At 53.5% G+C, this 17,836-nt stretch overlaps 1 protein-coding gene across 2 annotated transcripts in view; it reads left to right on the top strand.

Moving 5' to 3' along the window:
* The window catches only part of PTPN1 (protein tyrosine phosphatase non-receptor type 1), a 69,092-nt gene extending 52,683 nt beyond the window's left edge, over nt 1-16,409 (top strand). For both annotated transcript variants that reach the window (XM_042980163.1, XM_042980164.1), the window contains exons 4-10: nt 272-370; nt 5,818-5,955; nt 9,131-9,340; nt 9,754-9,915; nt 10,291-10,514; nt 12,867-13,038; nt 14,301-16,409. In XM_042980163.1, coding sequence (XP_042836097.1) covers nt 272-370; nt 5,818-5,955; nt 9,131-9,340; nt 9,754-9,915; nt 10,291-10,514; nt 12,867-13,038; nt 14,301-14,324 — 1,029 coding nt within the window. In that variant the 3' untranslated portion in view covers nt 14,325-16,409. The remainder of the gene's footprint in view (nt 1-271; nt 371-5,817; nt 5,956-9,130; nt 9,341-9,753; nt 9,916-10,290; nt 10,515-12,866; nt 13,039-14,300) is intronic.
* The last annotated feature ends 1,427 nt before the right edge of the window (nt 16,410-17,836 follow it).

Below are 17,836 nucleotides of genomic sequence, written 5' to 3'. Positions count from 1 at the left end.
GTCAAGAGGGGCCTCAGTGGAGCCCCTCTGCTAGCCAGCTCAAACCGGAAAGCAGAATCCGCATTTTCTGTCCTCTGCTGGTCAGCCCGGAACCAGCCCTGAGAGGCAGATACAACCTTCCACCACCACTAGGCAGGGAGGGTGGCACCTGTCCCAGCCTCAGCTGCCCTCGTGCCTAAGGGCACTGTCGTCGGCCGACCGCCAGTGGTGAGCTCTCGGTGGAGCGAGTCAGTGTAACGTCACGCACACTTTGTGGATTGTGTATTTGCAGGGCCCTTTGCCCAACACGTGTGGTCACTTTTGGGAGATGGTGTGGGAGCAGAAAAGCAGGGGCGTGGTCATGCTCAACAGAGTGATGGAGAAAGGCTCGGTAAGTGACGGATTTATCTGCTCTTTATGTTACCGTCCGTAAGCGTGCCGGTCCGTGAAGTTGTCATTTTTGTCTGAGTCGATTTCTTGAAATTGCTTTTGTATTTCTTTTACGTAATGTCCTTTTTAGTAGAAAAATTTAAAGAAGTGATACACACATACGTGTTTATTGTAAACGAGTCAGAAAAGTAAATGAATTAAGAAGAGGGGAAAAGGTCCCAATTGCCCTTGACCTATCCCTCACTCATCAGTCAGTCTCTCTCCAGAGTGTGTTCATATTTGTTCAGGAACACCCTAGCCTGCGTGCATCTGTCCCTTGAGTCACCGCCCTGGCCTTTCGACTTGTTCTCCTCAGCGTATCCTACACCGAGACCAAGTGTCACCACCCCTTTTCCCAGCTGAAAACCCTTGTGGGGCTCCCACCGCCTCCTGGGATGTGCCCGTTGTGGCTACAGGACCAGTTAACCGGGACCCCGGTTTCCCACATCCATCCCCGGACTCCAGCCAGAACACACGTCTGTTGTTTCAGTTCTCTGGACCAGTCTGAGTCACTGTCCCACCCCAGCCCTCTTGCAGGTATCTCCAGTGGCTTCCCTCGAGTCAGCCACGGCTCATGCTCTCCCGCCCATCTCCTCGTGTGGGTTGCCCGTTACAGGCCCGTCTCCCATGCGAGGTGATACAGTGTGCGGGGCACAGTGGCGTCAACGTAGCGAATAGACGCCACACCCCTGCTACCTGGCTCCTTCCCTCCTCTCCCGGCGGGGGGCTCTCCAGCCTCGGCAGTGGAGGCCCTGGGAGAAAGCGAGCGGAGGAATGCGGACACCAGTAGGAATGAGTGGCCAGGAGCAGAGAACGGCGTGTGCCCAGGCTTTGCCAGGAGCCGGCCCTGTGCTCTGGGGCTCACCCGGGCCACTGCGCTCACAGCTGTCCTGGCCGCCTCGGGTCCCGGCTTGCCAGGAGAGCAGAAGGCTCCAGAGAAGCCGACCCTCCAAAGAAAGCACACTCGTGGCCCTAGAGGGTAAAAATACAAGTGCAGAGAAGTAACATCGAAGGGGACTTGAGCAGTGAGACAAAGGGAAGCACCCCCCACGGAGCCCCCCCCACCCCGTCCCCCCCCCAAGAACCATTCGTAGTTACAGCCCACGGCACGACGGCGCATGTTGAAAATCAGGCTTTTTGCCTCTGCGCCCTTTTCTTAATCTTAAAGTATTTATTTGCTCGATAACAACAGAAGGAGAACTTACCTGAGCGTTCAAAGAATGAAATCCTGCTTCTTAGAAAATTGTTTTCAGTGAAAGTGGTTTTTCATGTTTTCTGCTTCAGTGGCTTGATTAGTAAAATGTGAAGTTACAAATGTGGAGCCACCTCCCACCTGTCACCACTCTTGTCAGCAATTCAGAATAAAGAGACAAATGTTAGGTTCCCACAGTATACACTCTCTGCAAGGGAAAGTGAAACGTGGTGGCCTGGCCACACGTTCAGCACCCGGTAGCATCCAGGGTCTCGAAACATCAGCACCGCTGACACGGGAGGACACGGGAGGCTGCTGGGCAGCGGCCCTGGCCTCCACCCACGAGATGCCGCTAGCCTGCCCGCCCCACCGGCGGCAATCAGAAGGTCTCCAGACACTGTCCAAATCTGTGCAAAATCGCCCCCAGTTGCGAAGCATTGTTCTGGATGGTATTGAGGGTTGGGAAGTTTCTTTTTTATAAGTTTTTTTGAGTTTGTTTGTTTTTTGAGAGAGGGAGGGAGCACGAGTGTGAGCGGAGGAGGGACAGAGAGAGAGGGAAAGAAAGAATCCCAAGCAGGCTCCACACAGCGCGGAGCCCGATGAAGGGCTCCAGCTCCCAAACCGCGAGGTCACGACCTGAGCCAAAACCAAGAGTCAGACGCTTAACCGACTGAGCCACCCAGGCGCCCTGAAGGGTAGGGAATTTTAAATCGAGTTGTTGATCCAGAAATCATTGGATATGGTAGCATTTCCTTTTTATTTGGTACTGAAGGTTTGGGCGAAACCTCTTTGCCGCTGGCACAGTCCCGCAGGGGCGCTGTCGTGACGTCGGCACTGCGTGCTGCTCACCGGGCCTGTGCTTGGTTGCCCGCCGTCCAAGGCTGACCGTAAATGGACCATCCATCCTCTGACAGTTTTTCCCCTTGGCCGTTGAAAGAAAAAAAGGAAACCTGGCTAGTTGATTCTCTCGTACTTGACTGTGATCGTGTGACGTTAGTCTCTGTTTTCCTTTGTAACTGTCCTTCCCGCTCAGGGTCATGCACACCGACGTGGAAAGTGGTGAATGGTTTGAGGTTCTTAAAGCTTCTTGGAGTCAGCAGTTTCAGTCCAGCGTCGATATTATCATCCCCATTAGAGCTGACTGGGGAAAATTGTAAGAGGCTGCAGTGCCTTATTTGCTTAGCTAATCTAATTATAAACCGTGCAGCCATCCCACGGTACGAACCAGCTTGCAGAGCGTTTCCGTGTGATGCGTATTTGTTTTCTGGTTTCCTTCCTTCTCTGAGTAGTGTAGGACATGCCCCTCTTATTTCTGGCAGAGCTGGCCGTTAACCCTTTTGGGACCTTGTGCTTCCTGGAAAACAGTAGTGCGGGAAAGGTGTGTTAGACTGCGCTCATCCAGGTACCCGAAGGTCTCGGTTCGATTTCCAGCTTGAGCGGAGACGTGTCCGTGAAGAGTGTGTATGTGGGGAAGGGCAGGGGTGGTGGCTGTTTAGGCAGGGCGGACGAGCAAGGTGCTGTTTAACCAGAAGCACCGCCTGTATCTCTCTCCCGAAACCCCAGCTAAAGGTGCTGTTTGATTTCAGTGCTTTTGCACACGAGACGCTCCGGATTTGTATCACGGGAACTTCAGGCTTCATCCGTCTGCTCAGTTAGCTCTCTGGCTTGTCACTCCTTGGGAAAGCCGACTCCTCCGTCACAGGGTCACCCCAGGTGTCATTCATGGATTTTTCTAAAGGTGCCTGGCTGTTTTGGAAGGCCGGGGCCTCTGTCGCCCATCCAGCTTCCAGGTGGTAACGGCAGCCACGACAGCCACCGGCGTGTTGGTGCTGCCATGGTGACGTTTGGTGCCAACCCAGGACGTGGCACGATTTGAATCCTGGTGAAGGACTGCTTTCGAGTAAGATAAATCTCCTTCTCGGGTTGGTGTGTGTCAGTTTAAAGGCTAGCAGGAAGTAGTGATCTCGTGCTTCAGTTTTTTGTTTTGTTTTATTTTGTGTGTTAAAACAAAAATTCGTACAGGAAATGACAGCAAGCAGAGCATGGCATGTTACCGCGAATGCCTGAGAGCTCTTAAAAATAAACACCGCTCGATGCACACTTCGTGCGTGCCAGGATTGCACACTTCTTGCGGACTTTCTTTGGAAGTAGTAGGCGTCCAGAATCTCGGGCTTGTACCTGATCGCGGAGGTTTCTTAGGCTTTATATGCAGTTTTGAAAGTGAGTGTTTGCTGTGTGGAGGTGAAATTTGAAAGACTCTTTCTTCCCTGCCCATGAGACCCGAAAGCATTGGCCTCTTCTTTGGTAGCGACCTGCCGTTCTGCCTTCCCGCTTCTCTGCTCGCTCGTGGCCCTGGGTGCGTGCTCCAGCTCATGCGGTGTTGCGCCCGCCAGGGCAGGCTCTTTGGTTCTGGGGTCTTCAGGAGCCGCATGACCCTGATGGTTGGAAGCGTGGAAATAAATGCATCCTTTAAACCTCTTCTGTCGCCAGTGCTGGCTGCCCTGCCCACTTTGGCTGAGCACGGGGCCTTGCCTCGTCGCTGATGCTTTGCGTCCCGAGCGGCAGAATTACCTTGAGGCCGACAGATTGGCCGTGTTCCGGGGGTTCATCTTTGGCGTTCAGTGTCAGGGAGGTGATCTGGGTGAAACTGGCCGGGTCTTACAAACAGGCCCTGTCCGGGCTCTTTCGAAAGCCGTGTGGGCCTTCTGTTTCGGAACGGTGACGTCGATGCTACGCTGACATCACGATCTGGTGTCTGTTGGGGTGTTTCTCCTTTTTCTGTGGTTGCAGAACAGCTGCAGCTGGGCCGCGTGCGGCTTCGTTAGAGCAGGCCTGGTGGGCCTTCGTGCTTCTGTCTCTGGTCTGCTGAGGAGCATCCTGGCTCTTTGCTGCCCAGGGGACGCCGTGGGCTCCTGGGCCTTCTGCCAGAGTCACCGTGGTCTGTCCCTGCCCCCCTGTTGCTCTTCTGGCACTGGCTTCTGGGCAGTCACTGCCTGGGAAACCCCAGTCACCCCCCCAAGTGCACCCCTGTCAGAGGCCACTCCTTCCGTATGGTTTTCCCTGATCTCTTTCCTGTAACCTCAGCTGGCCTGGAACATTATTCCCCTCTTCTGAATTCCCATTGCACGCCCACAGGGGTTCCTCCTGCCACACCACCTCGTCACTGCTTAGCACGAACAGTCTCTCTCCTGACCGGCAGGCTGGCCCTGCAGGGTTCCTTCCACCTCCTGTGGCATTTCAGACACAGCACCCTGTGCCTCGGAGAAGGTACTGAGTGGGCCAGCGCGTGTTCAGTTGCAACTGGCTTGGATTTGTGCCATTTCCCAAAGAGCTGTTTACATCCACTGGTACTTCATGTGGCGGAAAGCATGTCTTTGGGGTTCCCTCTTTCTGGGCACCTTGTCTGACCTTGTGGTTCATAGACCTTCAGCTTAGCCCCCATCTATCAGCTGTTTTGGTCCAAAATGTTCACCCACAAACAGAAATGTCTGCCGTGGAAACCTAGTTGAAGGTATGCCACTAAATTTGAGTCCCATTTTTTTCTTGAACTCTGAATAAAACCAAATTTGGGGGGTTTGCTTACTTTGAAGAAAAAGTTCATGAGCTACATTTAAATGAAGACCTGAAATTATTCCTGAAATTCTTAAACTAGAAAATCAAAAGGATTTTTCAGCACCCACCCAAACCAGAATGAAAGGGTGGGATACAGCAGTGGGTGATCCCGAGCCCCGGAGGAGCCCGTCTCCTGCCTTCTCTAAACATCCAGCCTGTTCACCGTGTTCCACTGTCTCCTCTAGACGTGGTTATTTTCCCCAGGGTAGGGAGTCTACATTGTGCCAACGGCACTGACCAGTTCTTGGTAGTCTTCCAGATGGCTGTGCAAGTAGAGTCTGTGAGAGACTAAAACTTTTGTACGGTTTGACTTCGCTTCATAGATGGTCTGGAAGGACCAGACCCCTGGAGCGCCTCATGGTGGGGAGAACCAGGGAGCGGCTGCGTTTGGAGGTCCGAGCCCTCTCTGCCCAGCTAGTCCTGGTTTGGGTCTTCACCCCCTTCCTGTCTCCCCAAGAGGCAGGTTGTGCTGACGGTGACTTCCAAGGTCAGAAAACTCCCGGTTTCCCCGTTGGGTTGTCCTAAAGCGCGTGGAAGGCACCTTGTACCTCCCTTCATAGGAAAACCGTCCGTGGCTCACAGTAATGCATCCTTTTCTCTTCTAGTTAAAATGTGCACAGTACTGGCCTCAGAAAGAAGAAAAAGAAATGATCTTTGAAGACACAAATTTGAAACTAACCTTGATCTCTGAAGATATTAAGTCGTATTACACGGTGCGGCAGCTAGAATTGGAAGACCTTACAGTGAGTATCGCGTGCTGTTCCGTACTTCGGACGGGCCCTGGCTGAGATGTCTTTTCACCTGGGTCATACTGCGTAACCCCGGTTTTTCCGGTCCCTCCCTCGCCACAGAGCTCCCTCCCTAAACTGGAACGCCAGTTCATCACGGCTTTTAGGCAAAGGGGGGTTTCTCATCTAAAACTTCTCCGTTCCTGTCTTTGCAACCGCAGAGGGACTGAAATGGTGGCCTGCATGTTACGTAGCAGCCGCTGCCTCTTTTGTCGTCCACGGTCTCTTTAGCGCGAAGCGAGGGAAGAAGGGCCCTTCTGGGGCTGAGTTCACGGTCGATGAGGTCTTGGGTTTACTCGTTGCGGAAGAATTTATAACACCAGCTGCTGGCTGTCATTGCAAGCTGGTCTTGAAACGGGCCAAGGCGCGGGGCTGAGAAGCTGTACCGCACAAGGCCCGCGTGGGGGTTCCAAACAGCCCAGCAGGAGCGCTCGCCTTGTGGGGACCCTCTACCAGTACTCGCGGCCGCGGGCGGGAGCTCCCAGCAGCTCCCGGGGACGTCCGCAGCGAGGGCGGCCAGCCACCACCTTCTGGAACGTAGCTGCGTGGGGTGGATTCCTGGCCCCGCCGTGTCAGACTGTCAGACTTCGGGTGGAGGGGCATCGTGTCTCCCCGTGTCTCCGTTTCCCCTTCGCTCAGAGGGGGGTTTTGTAAGGGTTCAGAAGGTAACATAGGGGAAGAGGTAGAACAGCACTGGGTCAGCAGGTACCGTGGAGTCGAAGTAACGGGTTTGGCCCGGGAGCAGCGCGCACCCACAGATGGAAGGGCAGGCGGGATCGCGGCTCGCCGGGCTGCGCCGAGGTGAGTCTGCCCCCGAGGTTTATTCACGTGCCAGTTTTAAACTTCCTGCTTTCCAGTGCACATGACTCCTGTTGTTGCATTGCTAATTGAAACAAGATCTAGCCCTCCGCGCGGGTGACCACGAAGCAGAGGAGAGGTTGAAGTCGCGTGGCTTCCGCGAGCACCGCGGGGCACTTCCCGAGTGCTGTCTCTTCTCTGTGTGACGGCTCTGCAGCCGTGATCCTGCTGCAGCCACACACGCGGGCTCCAGGGCTGTGATTTATGGAGGGGTTTGACGGAGGATTTTCAGGAATAATGTTGGCAGCGTGTTGGAATGTGCCTGGAGGATTATGCACTGGACTTTCTTCTGCATGCTCTTTAAATTTTGCAAGCCTCACACGAAGCGCGACTTCTGGTAAACTCTTGAGACGCTATCTCCGGCTCGTTGAGGGAAATGGAATTCTGACCGAGCAGAAGCGGCCCGTGCTGTGTTTGCAGAATACGTGCAGCAGTGTGGAGGTTTTGATGTTGAGAAGATCTGGTCGCTCTAACAGACTTTGTTTTGAAAAATTCTTTTCTCAGCCGTGTGTCTGTTGAGACACAGGTCTAGAATGGATTCCTTGAGAAAGAGGTGGGCAGGTGTGCGGGAGGGGATGAACAGGAGATAACCGTCCCTTTTTAAGGATTGAAAGAAAGAACTTGCTTTTGGTATATTTTCTCCCCCCCCCCCCCCCCCATTTTTAAATCTATTTTTAAGTGTTTTTCTTTCCCTAAAAACCAGAAAGGGCATTTCTCATTTTCAGCCACCCAAGGAGACCATTTTCTAGGGAGGAAGAAAATGGCATTGCCTAGTGTGGTTCTATAAATCATCTTCATGTCACCGGCAGATTCTTCCAGTTCAGCAGAAGGGTGTCTGTGTGTCAGAGCTGGTGCATTGTTACATATGTATATGTGTTGCTGATGTGAAGTCACTGGGGTTTTCTGTAGGCTCTCTCATACGTTTTCATCCCACTGAGCCCCAGGAAGGCGGTCACAACTAAAGCTAAGCTCTGGGAGGGCAAGGACAGTGTCTTTGCCACATGGCTGGCACATGGCAGGCACTTTGGGCACATTTTGTTAAGTGAGGGGAGGCATGGCATTGTTGGTGAGCCAGGCCTCTGGCCCAGGCCCAGGCCTTTGCCGCCAGCTGCTCTCCAGGTGACCTAGGCACTGACGTGGCCCTTGGCACTGCGTGGCAGGGAGATAGATGCTCAAGGCGGTGTGGTTCCTGTCTGCATGTCTTCTTCCTGTGCCCACTTTGGCGAGGCCGGCGGGCGTACCTACCCCATAGTAAGACTGGCTCCCGTGAATGGTGTGCCCTTCGCCAAGCAAAATCTTGAGTGCTCTCCTCCCACTGAGAACTACGTTTTGATCATTTCTGCCGGAGGCCAGGTGTCCACCCTGGGGGTGGACTCTTTGTAGGTTCAGAAGGAGGAGCAGAGCTGAAAGTGGCACCAGAGGGCCACTCTTCTTGCTGTTGCACTGGGAGCAGACCGGGCCAGGGGAGAAACACTTGGGGACGAGGACCAGGGTCTTCCTTGCAAAAGTTCCTGCCGCAGGCTCTGAACACGGGCTCTGGAGTCCAAACTTAAACTCCTGCTTCCTCACTTAATGGAGGGTCAGCTTCCGAGCCTCAGTCTCCTAACCAAGAAGAGGGGAATAGTGGGCGTACACGCCCCAAAGGGTTAACGTGAGAATTCAGTGAGCTGATGCGTCTGGCGCTAGAACGCGGTGGGTCCGGTTGGGGCTGGTGGGGTCGACACCCTCCTCCTCAGCTGGGTCATCGAGCCACACGTGGCAGCCACCGAGCCTTGGAGACGGAGCTGGTTCCTTTTTTTCTCTAAAATGGCAAGAAGCCCGGGATGACCCAGAGCTGGTGCCACATGCACAGAGTTACGTTTTTCCTCTTTCGTGGGAAGCCTTACAGGGCTCGAGGACAGGACTGCCGTGGGCGGCGACGCGGCATCATTGTGCCTCGTGGGGCAGAGAGAAATCACTTGTAACCGTGAAGACGGCAGAGGTGATAGGGGCACCGGAGGAGAGATGTGGGTGAGGATGTTCCATATGCTAAAGGAAGGGACGTCAAGGCAGGTGTCCAGTGTCGGGCACCTCAGTGCTTGGAATTCCTTGCCTCGGCGAGTGGACGGGAGGAGATCCGGAAATGTGAGAGGTGAAGCTGCTCTTAGAGTGAGATGGGGGCCTGGTGGGGGCGACTCTTCGTGCTTACTCGGAAGCAGTGATTTCTGTACAGATGATTGTCTCAGAATTGGCATGAGGTGTCTTTTTGGTTTTGTTTTTGTTTTTCTTTCAGTCTCAAGAAACTCGAGAGATCCTACATTTCCACTATACCACGTGGCCTGACTTTGGCGTCCCAGAATCGCCAGCTTCGTTCCTGAACTTCCTTTTTAAAGTCCGCGAGTCAGGGTCACTCAGCACGGAGCATGGCCCTATCGTGGTGCACTGTAGTGCGGGCATCGGCAGGTCGGGGACCTTCTGTCTGGCTGACACCTGCCTCCTGCTGGTGAGGAGGCCCCTGAAGACCCTGGGAAGAGAAGGGAACCCATTGAACATCTCTTGTGGCCTCTGCCCACGGCTTCTCTGCCATGGTCTCTGCAGTGAACTAGCAACGATCTTCCATTTTTAACACTTGCCCTCCTGTGAAAGTAGCTCTACCCTAAGAAGCTTTTGTTCAGGGGGATATTCTTCAGTTGAATTGCAGAATCGAGGAAGGTCCAAAGAATGCTCTTCTCTCATTCTTTCCCCTGTGCTCTGGTGGTCCCCATCTTGCTGCATTTACTCACATTGTCTCCAATTCCGCCTCCCCACGGCCATTTTTGGCTGAGTAGAAACCAGAGCACTCCTCCAGAACATGGAAAAATCACATTGTACTTGAGAGTCGGAGCTGACTCGGGGTGTCTCCTCTCTGGCTTTCAGATGGACAAGAGGAAAGATCCTTCTTCTGTTGATATCAAGAAAGTTCTGTTAGAAATGAGGAAATTTCGGATGGGACTGATCCAGACAGCAGACCAGCTCCGTTTCTCCTACCTAGCTGTGATCGAAGGTGCCAAATTCATCATGGGAGACTCTTCAGTACAGGTAAGCATTGCTTCCGCTTTTCATCCAGGTGTGTTGATCTCGAACTTTTGTCTCTGAAGAAGGAGGCTGTCAGCTGTGAAAGTTCAAACCCTAGCACGTGTCAGAAGAAATAGCTGTCCTTCGTGTTTAAAAAGCTAGAAAGCTGCGGAAACGTTCACCACGTTCCGGTTTCTGCCTTTGACGTGTTGACGTAGAGAACGTTGATGGGGAGAGTAGACTTTATTTTCGAAAGATTTCACCTTCCGAGTATATGTGTCTGCAGCCCCAAGGAGCAGAGAAAGCCCCTCACCTCTGCTCGCCTAAAGGGGAGCAGATTTCCTGACACATCAGCCCAGTGTGAATACGAATGGAACTTTCTCTCGCTGCTTTCTCCAGGAGCAATGGAAGGAGCTCTCCCACGAGGACCTGGAGCCCCCACCCGAACACGTCCCCCCTCCTCCCCGGCCGCCCAAACGAATCCTGGAGCCACACAATGGGAAGTGCAAGGAATTCTTCCCAAACCACCAGTGGGTAAAGGACGAAACCGGGGAGGATAAAGAAGACTGCCCCGTCAAGGAAGAAACCAGAACCCCCTTAAACGTCCCTTGCAGCGTGGAAAGGTAAGGCGAGGGGGGCCTGGCTTATTGGGGTGAGGGGATGTGACCTTCCACTTGAGAGACGCGTGTTGCCATTGAAACCCTGTGGACACAGCCTCCTCTTGGCAAGCATAGCTTCTGTGTCTTTGAAGAATGAGGCCCCAGAGACATCCAGCCACAGGTTGGTCCGGTGAAGTGACCCAGTTCGGTGGGGCTCTAGCACCACCTTGTGGCACCCATTGGAACCAGAGATTCGCAGGACGGTCCTGCTCGGAAATGACCTTGCCCTCCCTCAGGCTTCCAGCCAGTCCTGAAACGTGATATCCAGGTTAGACCGTTACACTTTCAGCCCCCAAATGGTCCTTCTGGAAGTTTCACCTTTTCGTGTGCTCTTGATTAACTTAATGCCATTTAACCAAGATTATTGAGTACCTATTGGTACACGTGAAGTACTGAGATCGCTAGAACATGGCCCCTGCTCTGTGTTCTAGAAGATTTTGTGGGGACAGAGACCGTAGGTTATGGTTGGGAGCCTGGGGACAGTAAGGAGACGGAAGTGCAAGCTGCGGCGGTCAGCCCTAGCAGCGAGACGCTCAGCCTTCTCCGGGTGCTCAAGGAAGGCTGCCCACATGAGGCGTGGAAGCTTGGAGAACAAAGGGAGGCAGGCCTGAGCCAGAGCCTCTGGAGGCAGTGCCCTTGGTTCCTGATTTTTGGATGAGTGTGTGCTGTGCCCCCAGCATCTGTCCACGTCTAGAAATTTAGTGCGTGGCAGTTCGCAGACAGGTGTGCAAGAGATATACAGGTGGAGGTGTTCGTTGTGGCATCGTTTGCAATGGTGAAGAATCAGAGCTGAGCCAGTTGTATATCCAGGGATTTGATAAGTTGTGCTTTCTCCTACCTTGGGATGTTCTGGAACTGTTAAAGGACAGGATCGGGAATTATACTCAAGAAAGCAGGTTGTACGTGGTGGGTGCCCCAGTGGTCCTCTGGCTACATCGATCATCAGAATCTTAACCTGGGCACCTTGCTAAATGCTGGTTGCCAGGCCCCAGTCCTGACCTATGAAGTTGAGTCACCAGGGTCCTCCTGCAGCTGGGTGCCTGTCACAACAACATCCCATCTGGTTCTAGGGCTTGAGGAAGGTCTGTGCAGCGGGGCCTCCCAGAGCAGGTCCAGGTGACGTGCAGAGCGATAGCTCGGTGACGGTCCCCCAGGGAGACTGTGCCTAGCTTCCAAGGGCCTCTGGTGACGTTCTCAGGGCGGGCCAGTGTGCTGCATCTGAGGGCCTGCTGAGAGTCGAGGGTGAGAGAGGAGAGAGCTGACACGTGACTGGTGTCCAGTTTGTCACCTGTACTGGTTGAGACTGGCGAAGAGTGGTGGCTTTCACACTGTGTATGTGAAGGTGGTACGGAGGGAAGGGCGGATCTGGGAAGATAGAAGCCAAAGAGCTCCAGGAAGAAGTGCAGCCATGCTAAGAACGTACCTGCCTCCGGACAGCAGTGGGGGCCCGCGTGCACACAGACCTGGGCCCCGCGGCCAGGGCTCGCGGCTGCGTGCCAGAAAGCAGGTGCTTTGTACCGCCTCCTCCTGTCTCCTGGGAAGGGGGTGCCTCAGGGCGGTCCTGCCAGTCACACAACATGCTGCTGGGGTAGAAAGACCCTGGAGTGGCCTGTGAGAAGCAGGACGTCTTGTGGTCAGGGCCTCTCGAGGGAGGCCAGGGTGGAGGAAAGGGAGAGGCCTGGAGGAGGTGGTGAGGAGAAGAGGGGCCTCTGCTGGCCTCTCTGAGACAGCGCTGGAGCGAGAACACCGTGCACATCGTCCCCGCAGGGTGTCTCTGGCTCGCCACCAGAAGGGCAGCCAGGGTCCTGTGTGCAGGATCCCTGAGCAGCGGTGCTCCTGGCAGGATTGGGTTGATGCTGGGGACGCGAGCCTGGCACAGGGCGGGCTGAGGGGCAGAGGGATGTGTGATGTCCCCAGGTCAGCCAGCAGCGACAGAGGCTCCTGGGGAGAGGGTGGTAGAGTGTGGGCCACACCATTGCCTTCTGTGATCTAGAACAGAACGTTCTCCAAGCAAACCCCAGGACAAACAAGCACCTGTCTTTGCACCAGTGGCTGTATTTGTCCTCGGAGTCTTACCCACCCCCATCACCAAGGAGTCCACTGGTCTCCGGAACCATACCTTGGCGATGGAGACCGCCTGGGTCTCGGGGCGGGTGGCTGTGGGGGTGCCAAGTGGGCTTCAGGTCAGTGTCCCCATCGCCAAGGTTTTTTTACACATGGCTCGTTTTTTTCTTAGAATTCCAACTGTCATCATAGCGTCCTCGGCATCGTTTTCCCTAGAGTGGGTAACCAGTGTCCGTCCCTCTCCTCCCTCAGCACGAGTCCAGACACTGAAGTCAGAAGGCGGGTCATGGGGGCAGGTCCCGCCCAGGGGGAGCCATCACCGCCCAAGGAGGAGCAGGACCAGGCGCTGACTCCCTGGAAGCCCTTCCTGGTCAACATGTGCATGGCCACGGTCCTCACGGCCGGCGCGTACCTCTGCTACAGGGTATGTTTTCACTGATGGACGTGCTGGCAAGACCTCGTGTACAGAAAGCACTGGCCGACAGCCCGGCGTTAGCATTCAGTGCTGTGGAAGGATCTGAGCCAGTCTCAGAAGAAACAGAGCAGAGGTTTTTAAAGTCTGGAACTGTGAAGGGCTAACGAGAGAATTGAGGATTGATGCACCGGGGTTTTAAGGAGCCCTGTGGTCCCAAGAATATACGAGTCTAATCTCAGGGCCTTAACCTATTCAGGAGTAAGTAGAGAAAATGCCAAATACGTGTCTCTCTGTCTCTCTCTCTCTGTCTCTCTCTCTCTGTCTCTCTCTCTTTTTTTTTTTTTTGCGTGTGTTATTATTTGTTTTTGAAAAAAAATAGAATTACAACACATTGTTGTTTTTAACCTTTATAAAAAGCAGCTTTTGTTATTTCTGGAAAAAAAAAGAGACTAGGCACTTACAAAAACTTTCTTGTACCCTTAGGTGGTGTAACCAGATACACAGTTTATATTTGATTTCCCAGGGAAAGTCTCCCACACTTTTCCGAATGTAAACTCCTTTGGAGAAGAGGGTTTAAGGGTTTAGGGCACCCTCTTGCTCAGTCGCTTCCTCCGCTGTGTGCATACTGAGCTTGGACGGTGCCCGCGAGCTTTCCTGTCGTAAGAAGACAAACAACAAAAGGCCATCTCTGGAAAACAAAACCCAGCTTCTGCTTTTGCTCAGGGTGTCCCCGCCGGTTTTCCATTGTTCATTTCTCCGTTGATCCCTTCTTGTTCCAGCCATCTGGGTCATGCCCCGCCCTCGTCACCCCGCCTCCATAGACGGGGTTTCTCAAGGCCCCTGCCTCAGGGTCAGAGGTCACAGCAGGGTGGCCACCAGCTTTGCACCCTGCCCTTGAGATCCAGAAGGAGCAATTTCCACTTCCTTCGGAATATAAAGTGAGGGGAGGAGGGAGGATTGGCCTCAAGACACTGCTCCTGGAAATCACCTCCCAAGACACTTTTAAATCCTTTTGAACATCCTCTTTCCCAGCGACCGTCTTTGAGTAGATCAGACGGTTTAGCAACGCGCAAGCCATTTTTTTCCTTAGGGGTGATTTTGGGAAGGGGGCCATTGTAAAAGAAAATCGAAACCCCCTTCCCTGGAGGCCAGCTTGGGGGCGGTGGCGTGGCGGCCAGGGGGGCGGCCTGGGGCGGCCGGGGTCGTGCAGGGCTCTGCAGCTCCGTGGGGGTGGGGCCGGGCTCATCTGAAAATGTTTGGTTTCATTCCAGTTCCTGTTCAGCAGCAGCACATAATCTCCTCCACTCCACCTCCACCCCACTGTCCGCCTCCGTGCGTAGAGCCCGCGCCCGCCTAGCAGGCACGCCGTGGTAGGTAAGGGCCGAGGACAGCGTAGCCGGCCGTGACCTGGACGGACGTTTGTTCTGCACTAAAACCACCCTCCCCGGGCTGTTGGTCTTACCCCTTTTGACGGTGTCCCCCCTCCCTTTCCTTTGAGCACCAAATCCGCAACCCGTTTTTTGAGGAGAACGAAGGAGAGTACGGGGCCGGTGGCCTGTGCGGGTCGCGAGGCTCGCCCTGCCCGGAGCGTGCTCTCGGCGTGGCCGGCGCGTCCGGGTGGGCGGGCATACGCTGTCCTCCCGCGGACCTCTGCGGAGACTCCACTCCATATTTATTGTTTGGTTTTTCCCCAAAGGCGTCCGTAGTGCACTAGCATTTTCTTAAACCAATAATGTATTAAGAACTTTTGATGTCAGCCTTGCATCAAGGGCTTTATCAAAAAGTACAATAATGAATCCTCAGGTAGTGCTGGGAACGTTAGATTTTGCCATGAGCCTGCTGCGTCAGACCAGTACTAGGAAGGAGGACGGTTGTAAGCAGTCGTATTTCGTGGCATTGTGGGTAACGTGAGAAGAGGTTTGGCATATGTTTATAGGACATGGGATAATATATAACGAACACTTGGATATTTAAGATACGTGGTGTGAGATTACTTTGTCCCAGTTACCCCCTCCCAGTTATCTGCTAGAACCTTGTTCTCAATCACTGCTTTCCCTGTGTGTATTAGAATATGCATGTATGGTCGTCTTGTGTCCTGATCCAGTACCACGTGCTTGAAATACTTAGCTCTCTGCTTATTAATGTGCCCCGTGTACAAGTCCAGTCTACCTTTGCATGACCTGATCGTTACGTGGCTGTGGTTCCTAAGGCTGTTGCTGAAATAATCACCATTCCGCAATGGGGTGATGTTTTTCAGTAACAGATATTTGCCTAATACCTGGCATGGCACTCTGGTGACTTCCTGGTGAGGCCCCGGCCTGTCCTTGTCCAGCTGGGTCCCACTGTAACTCAGACATTCCAAGGATATGGGAAGCCATAGTCCCACCTCACGCTCTGGACGTTTAGGCAAGCACGGTCCCGTTACCACCCCCCCCCCCCGCTCCCCCTCCCCGACACCTTGGGGATCAGCCTCCACTGTCAGAAGTTGACGCTCTTCTCGAGCAGACCATGATTCGGAACCAAGGCAACTGCTGGAAACCGCACTTCCTGAAGCAACCCGGGTGTCGGGCCCTCGGAGTCCGCCTGCCGCCATCCCGGTCCAGGGGCCTTGCTGAGAGCCACGTCTGCCCCCGCCCTTGAACCCTGGGGACTGATGGTGCTCACGACTCTTCCTGCAAGGGAACTTAAGACCTCCACGTTAAGTGGCTTTTTTAAACAAGAAGAAGAAGAAAAACAAAACAAAAAAACAAAAAACAAGGCAGCTGTAGCTCACGAGCTGCTCATTCGCCAGCATTTTCACGTGTTGCCTTTCACGTGTTAGAAGCCCGTGCAGAGAAATTCTGTGGTGGGAACGTTTGCGGCATCACTGTGCAGAGCCTTGGAGAGGTGCGGGTGAGGCTGAGATGCCAGGCTGTCAGCATTTTTGAGTTGGGCTTGTGTGTTTGTTTTTAAAGTCCTGTATATGTATGTAGTAGTTTGGGTGTGTGTATATAGTAGCATTTCAAAGTGGATGAACTGGTTTAAGCTCCTGTCCTTGGAAAACAGATGGCTCTCCATCTTGTTACACGTATGTTAGAGAAGTAGCGAGCTGCTCTGCTATATGCCTTAAGTCAATATTTACTCATCAGGTCATTATTTTTTACAATGGCCGTGGAATAAACCATTTGTACGAAAATAAAAACAAACGAAAACAGCGAGGCGTTCTGGTATAATACCTTTTCAGGTGTATGTATACACGGCTGCATGATGGGGGGAGGGAGGGGGCGCGTCTCAGGGTCCTGTGACCTCACAGAACTATCAGACTGTACAGTTTTCCAACTTGCCATATAAATGATGGGTTTGCGTTTTAGTTGCAACAATAAATTTTTTTTTCTAAAGAACACGGATTTGGGGTGCCTCCCATGCCTTTGTTTAAGGGGCCTGAAGCAGGACGGGTACCTCCTGTTTCTTTTCTGCTGCCGCCCGCGGGAAGCAGGTGCCGTGGGTCGGGTGGCCAAGGGTCACTGTGGCCTCCTGTGGCCTCCCGGGGTTGTGCGCGCCATTGGGCTGGGGGAACGCTCCCTTCCTGGTGAGTTTATTTGGCACTCCGGGCCTCCGCCCGGCTTCTTCGACAGCGACACCACCCACCTTTTGAATGTGCAGGCCCCTGGCTACCATGGCAGACGTGCACAGGACCTGCTCAAGAATGCGTCCCCTGTCCGGCTGCCTGGGAGACCCAGTGGTTACCGCTTCCAGCGCCTCTGGTGAGCCACGCGTGACGGACGGGTGACGCAGAGGCAACGGGATGGAAAACTCATGTATGCGGTCTGCCTTTAAATCTCCTCGAAAGTGATCTGTTGACTTTCTGTTGTGAAGTAACTTCAGACTCCTAAGATGTTGGTAAAATATTGTAAAAATCGTTCGAGAATTCCCTGTCCTTCGAGGTTGTGTGACTGGATGCCTGCTGCTGAGTAAACGGTTCGTGCTGTGGGCTCCCAGCAGGATCCACGGGACTGGGGGGTAAAAACAGACGATGGTCATGTGACCTGTGGCACACCCACAGAGGACTGTGGCCACGGGACTGTGGTGTCACACCCACTGTCTCCTCAGTCTGTTTCAGATACAAAAAGGGCATCAAAGCGGTCATGAAGCGGTGGGATGCCAGTGTAGCGAAAAAAGCTGAATCTGTAACTTTGGTGCAGAAATCACATGAGGCCAGAGGCTGGACAAGGAAGGGCCACGCGGCTCAGTGTCCGTGTAGGAGCGGGCGCTCAGGGAGCCTTCGGCCGCACGGGGGGCATAGGGGGCCCCAGCCCCCCGCCTCCCTCCTCACCTGCTTGTGCGGGAGAACCCGGCCCACGGGGCTGCACATGGTGCAGGAGGGGCTGCTCTTTTCCTCCCTGGGAGGTTTGTGGAAGCAACCACTGCTTTGTGCTTTTTTCAGGTAAAGTGAGACACCGATAAAATTCATTTTAATTGCAATTCAAAAAACTGAACATAGGAACAAGGCAAATAAATACGAAGTTAAACCGAAAAGCACAGAATATATACAGGAAGTTTACATGAGAAGGTTGAAGAGTCCAGAATCCCCAATGCCATTGTCAGGAGTCACGTACCCCAGGTTGTCTCTGCGGCTCAACACAAAAACAGTTCAGGACACATTTGAGGGTTTTGGGTTTTTTTTTTTTAACAGACTTAAATAAGAAACGAATCTTCTTTCTTTAAATACATTCTTCAGTGAAATCTTTCTTCAAACCGGCTGATGGCTTCTGACACAATTTATCAAATCGGCCCTAAGTTGACTTCCGTTCAAAAGTTCGATTCCATT

Source organism: Panthera tigris, chromosome A3 (genome assembly GCF_018350195.1).
Source record: "Panthera tigris isolate Pti1 chromosome A3, P.tigris_Pti1_mat1.1, whole genome shotgun sequence".
NCBI lineage: Eukaryota > Metazoa > Chordata > Mammalia > Carnivora > Felidae > Panthera > Panthera tigris.
This window is presented reverse-complemented; position numbering and strand designations above follow the sequence as displayed.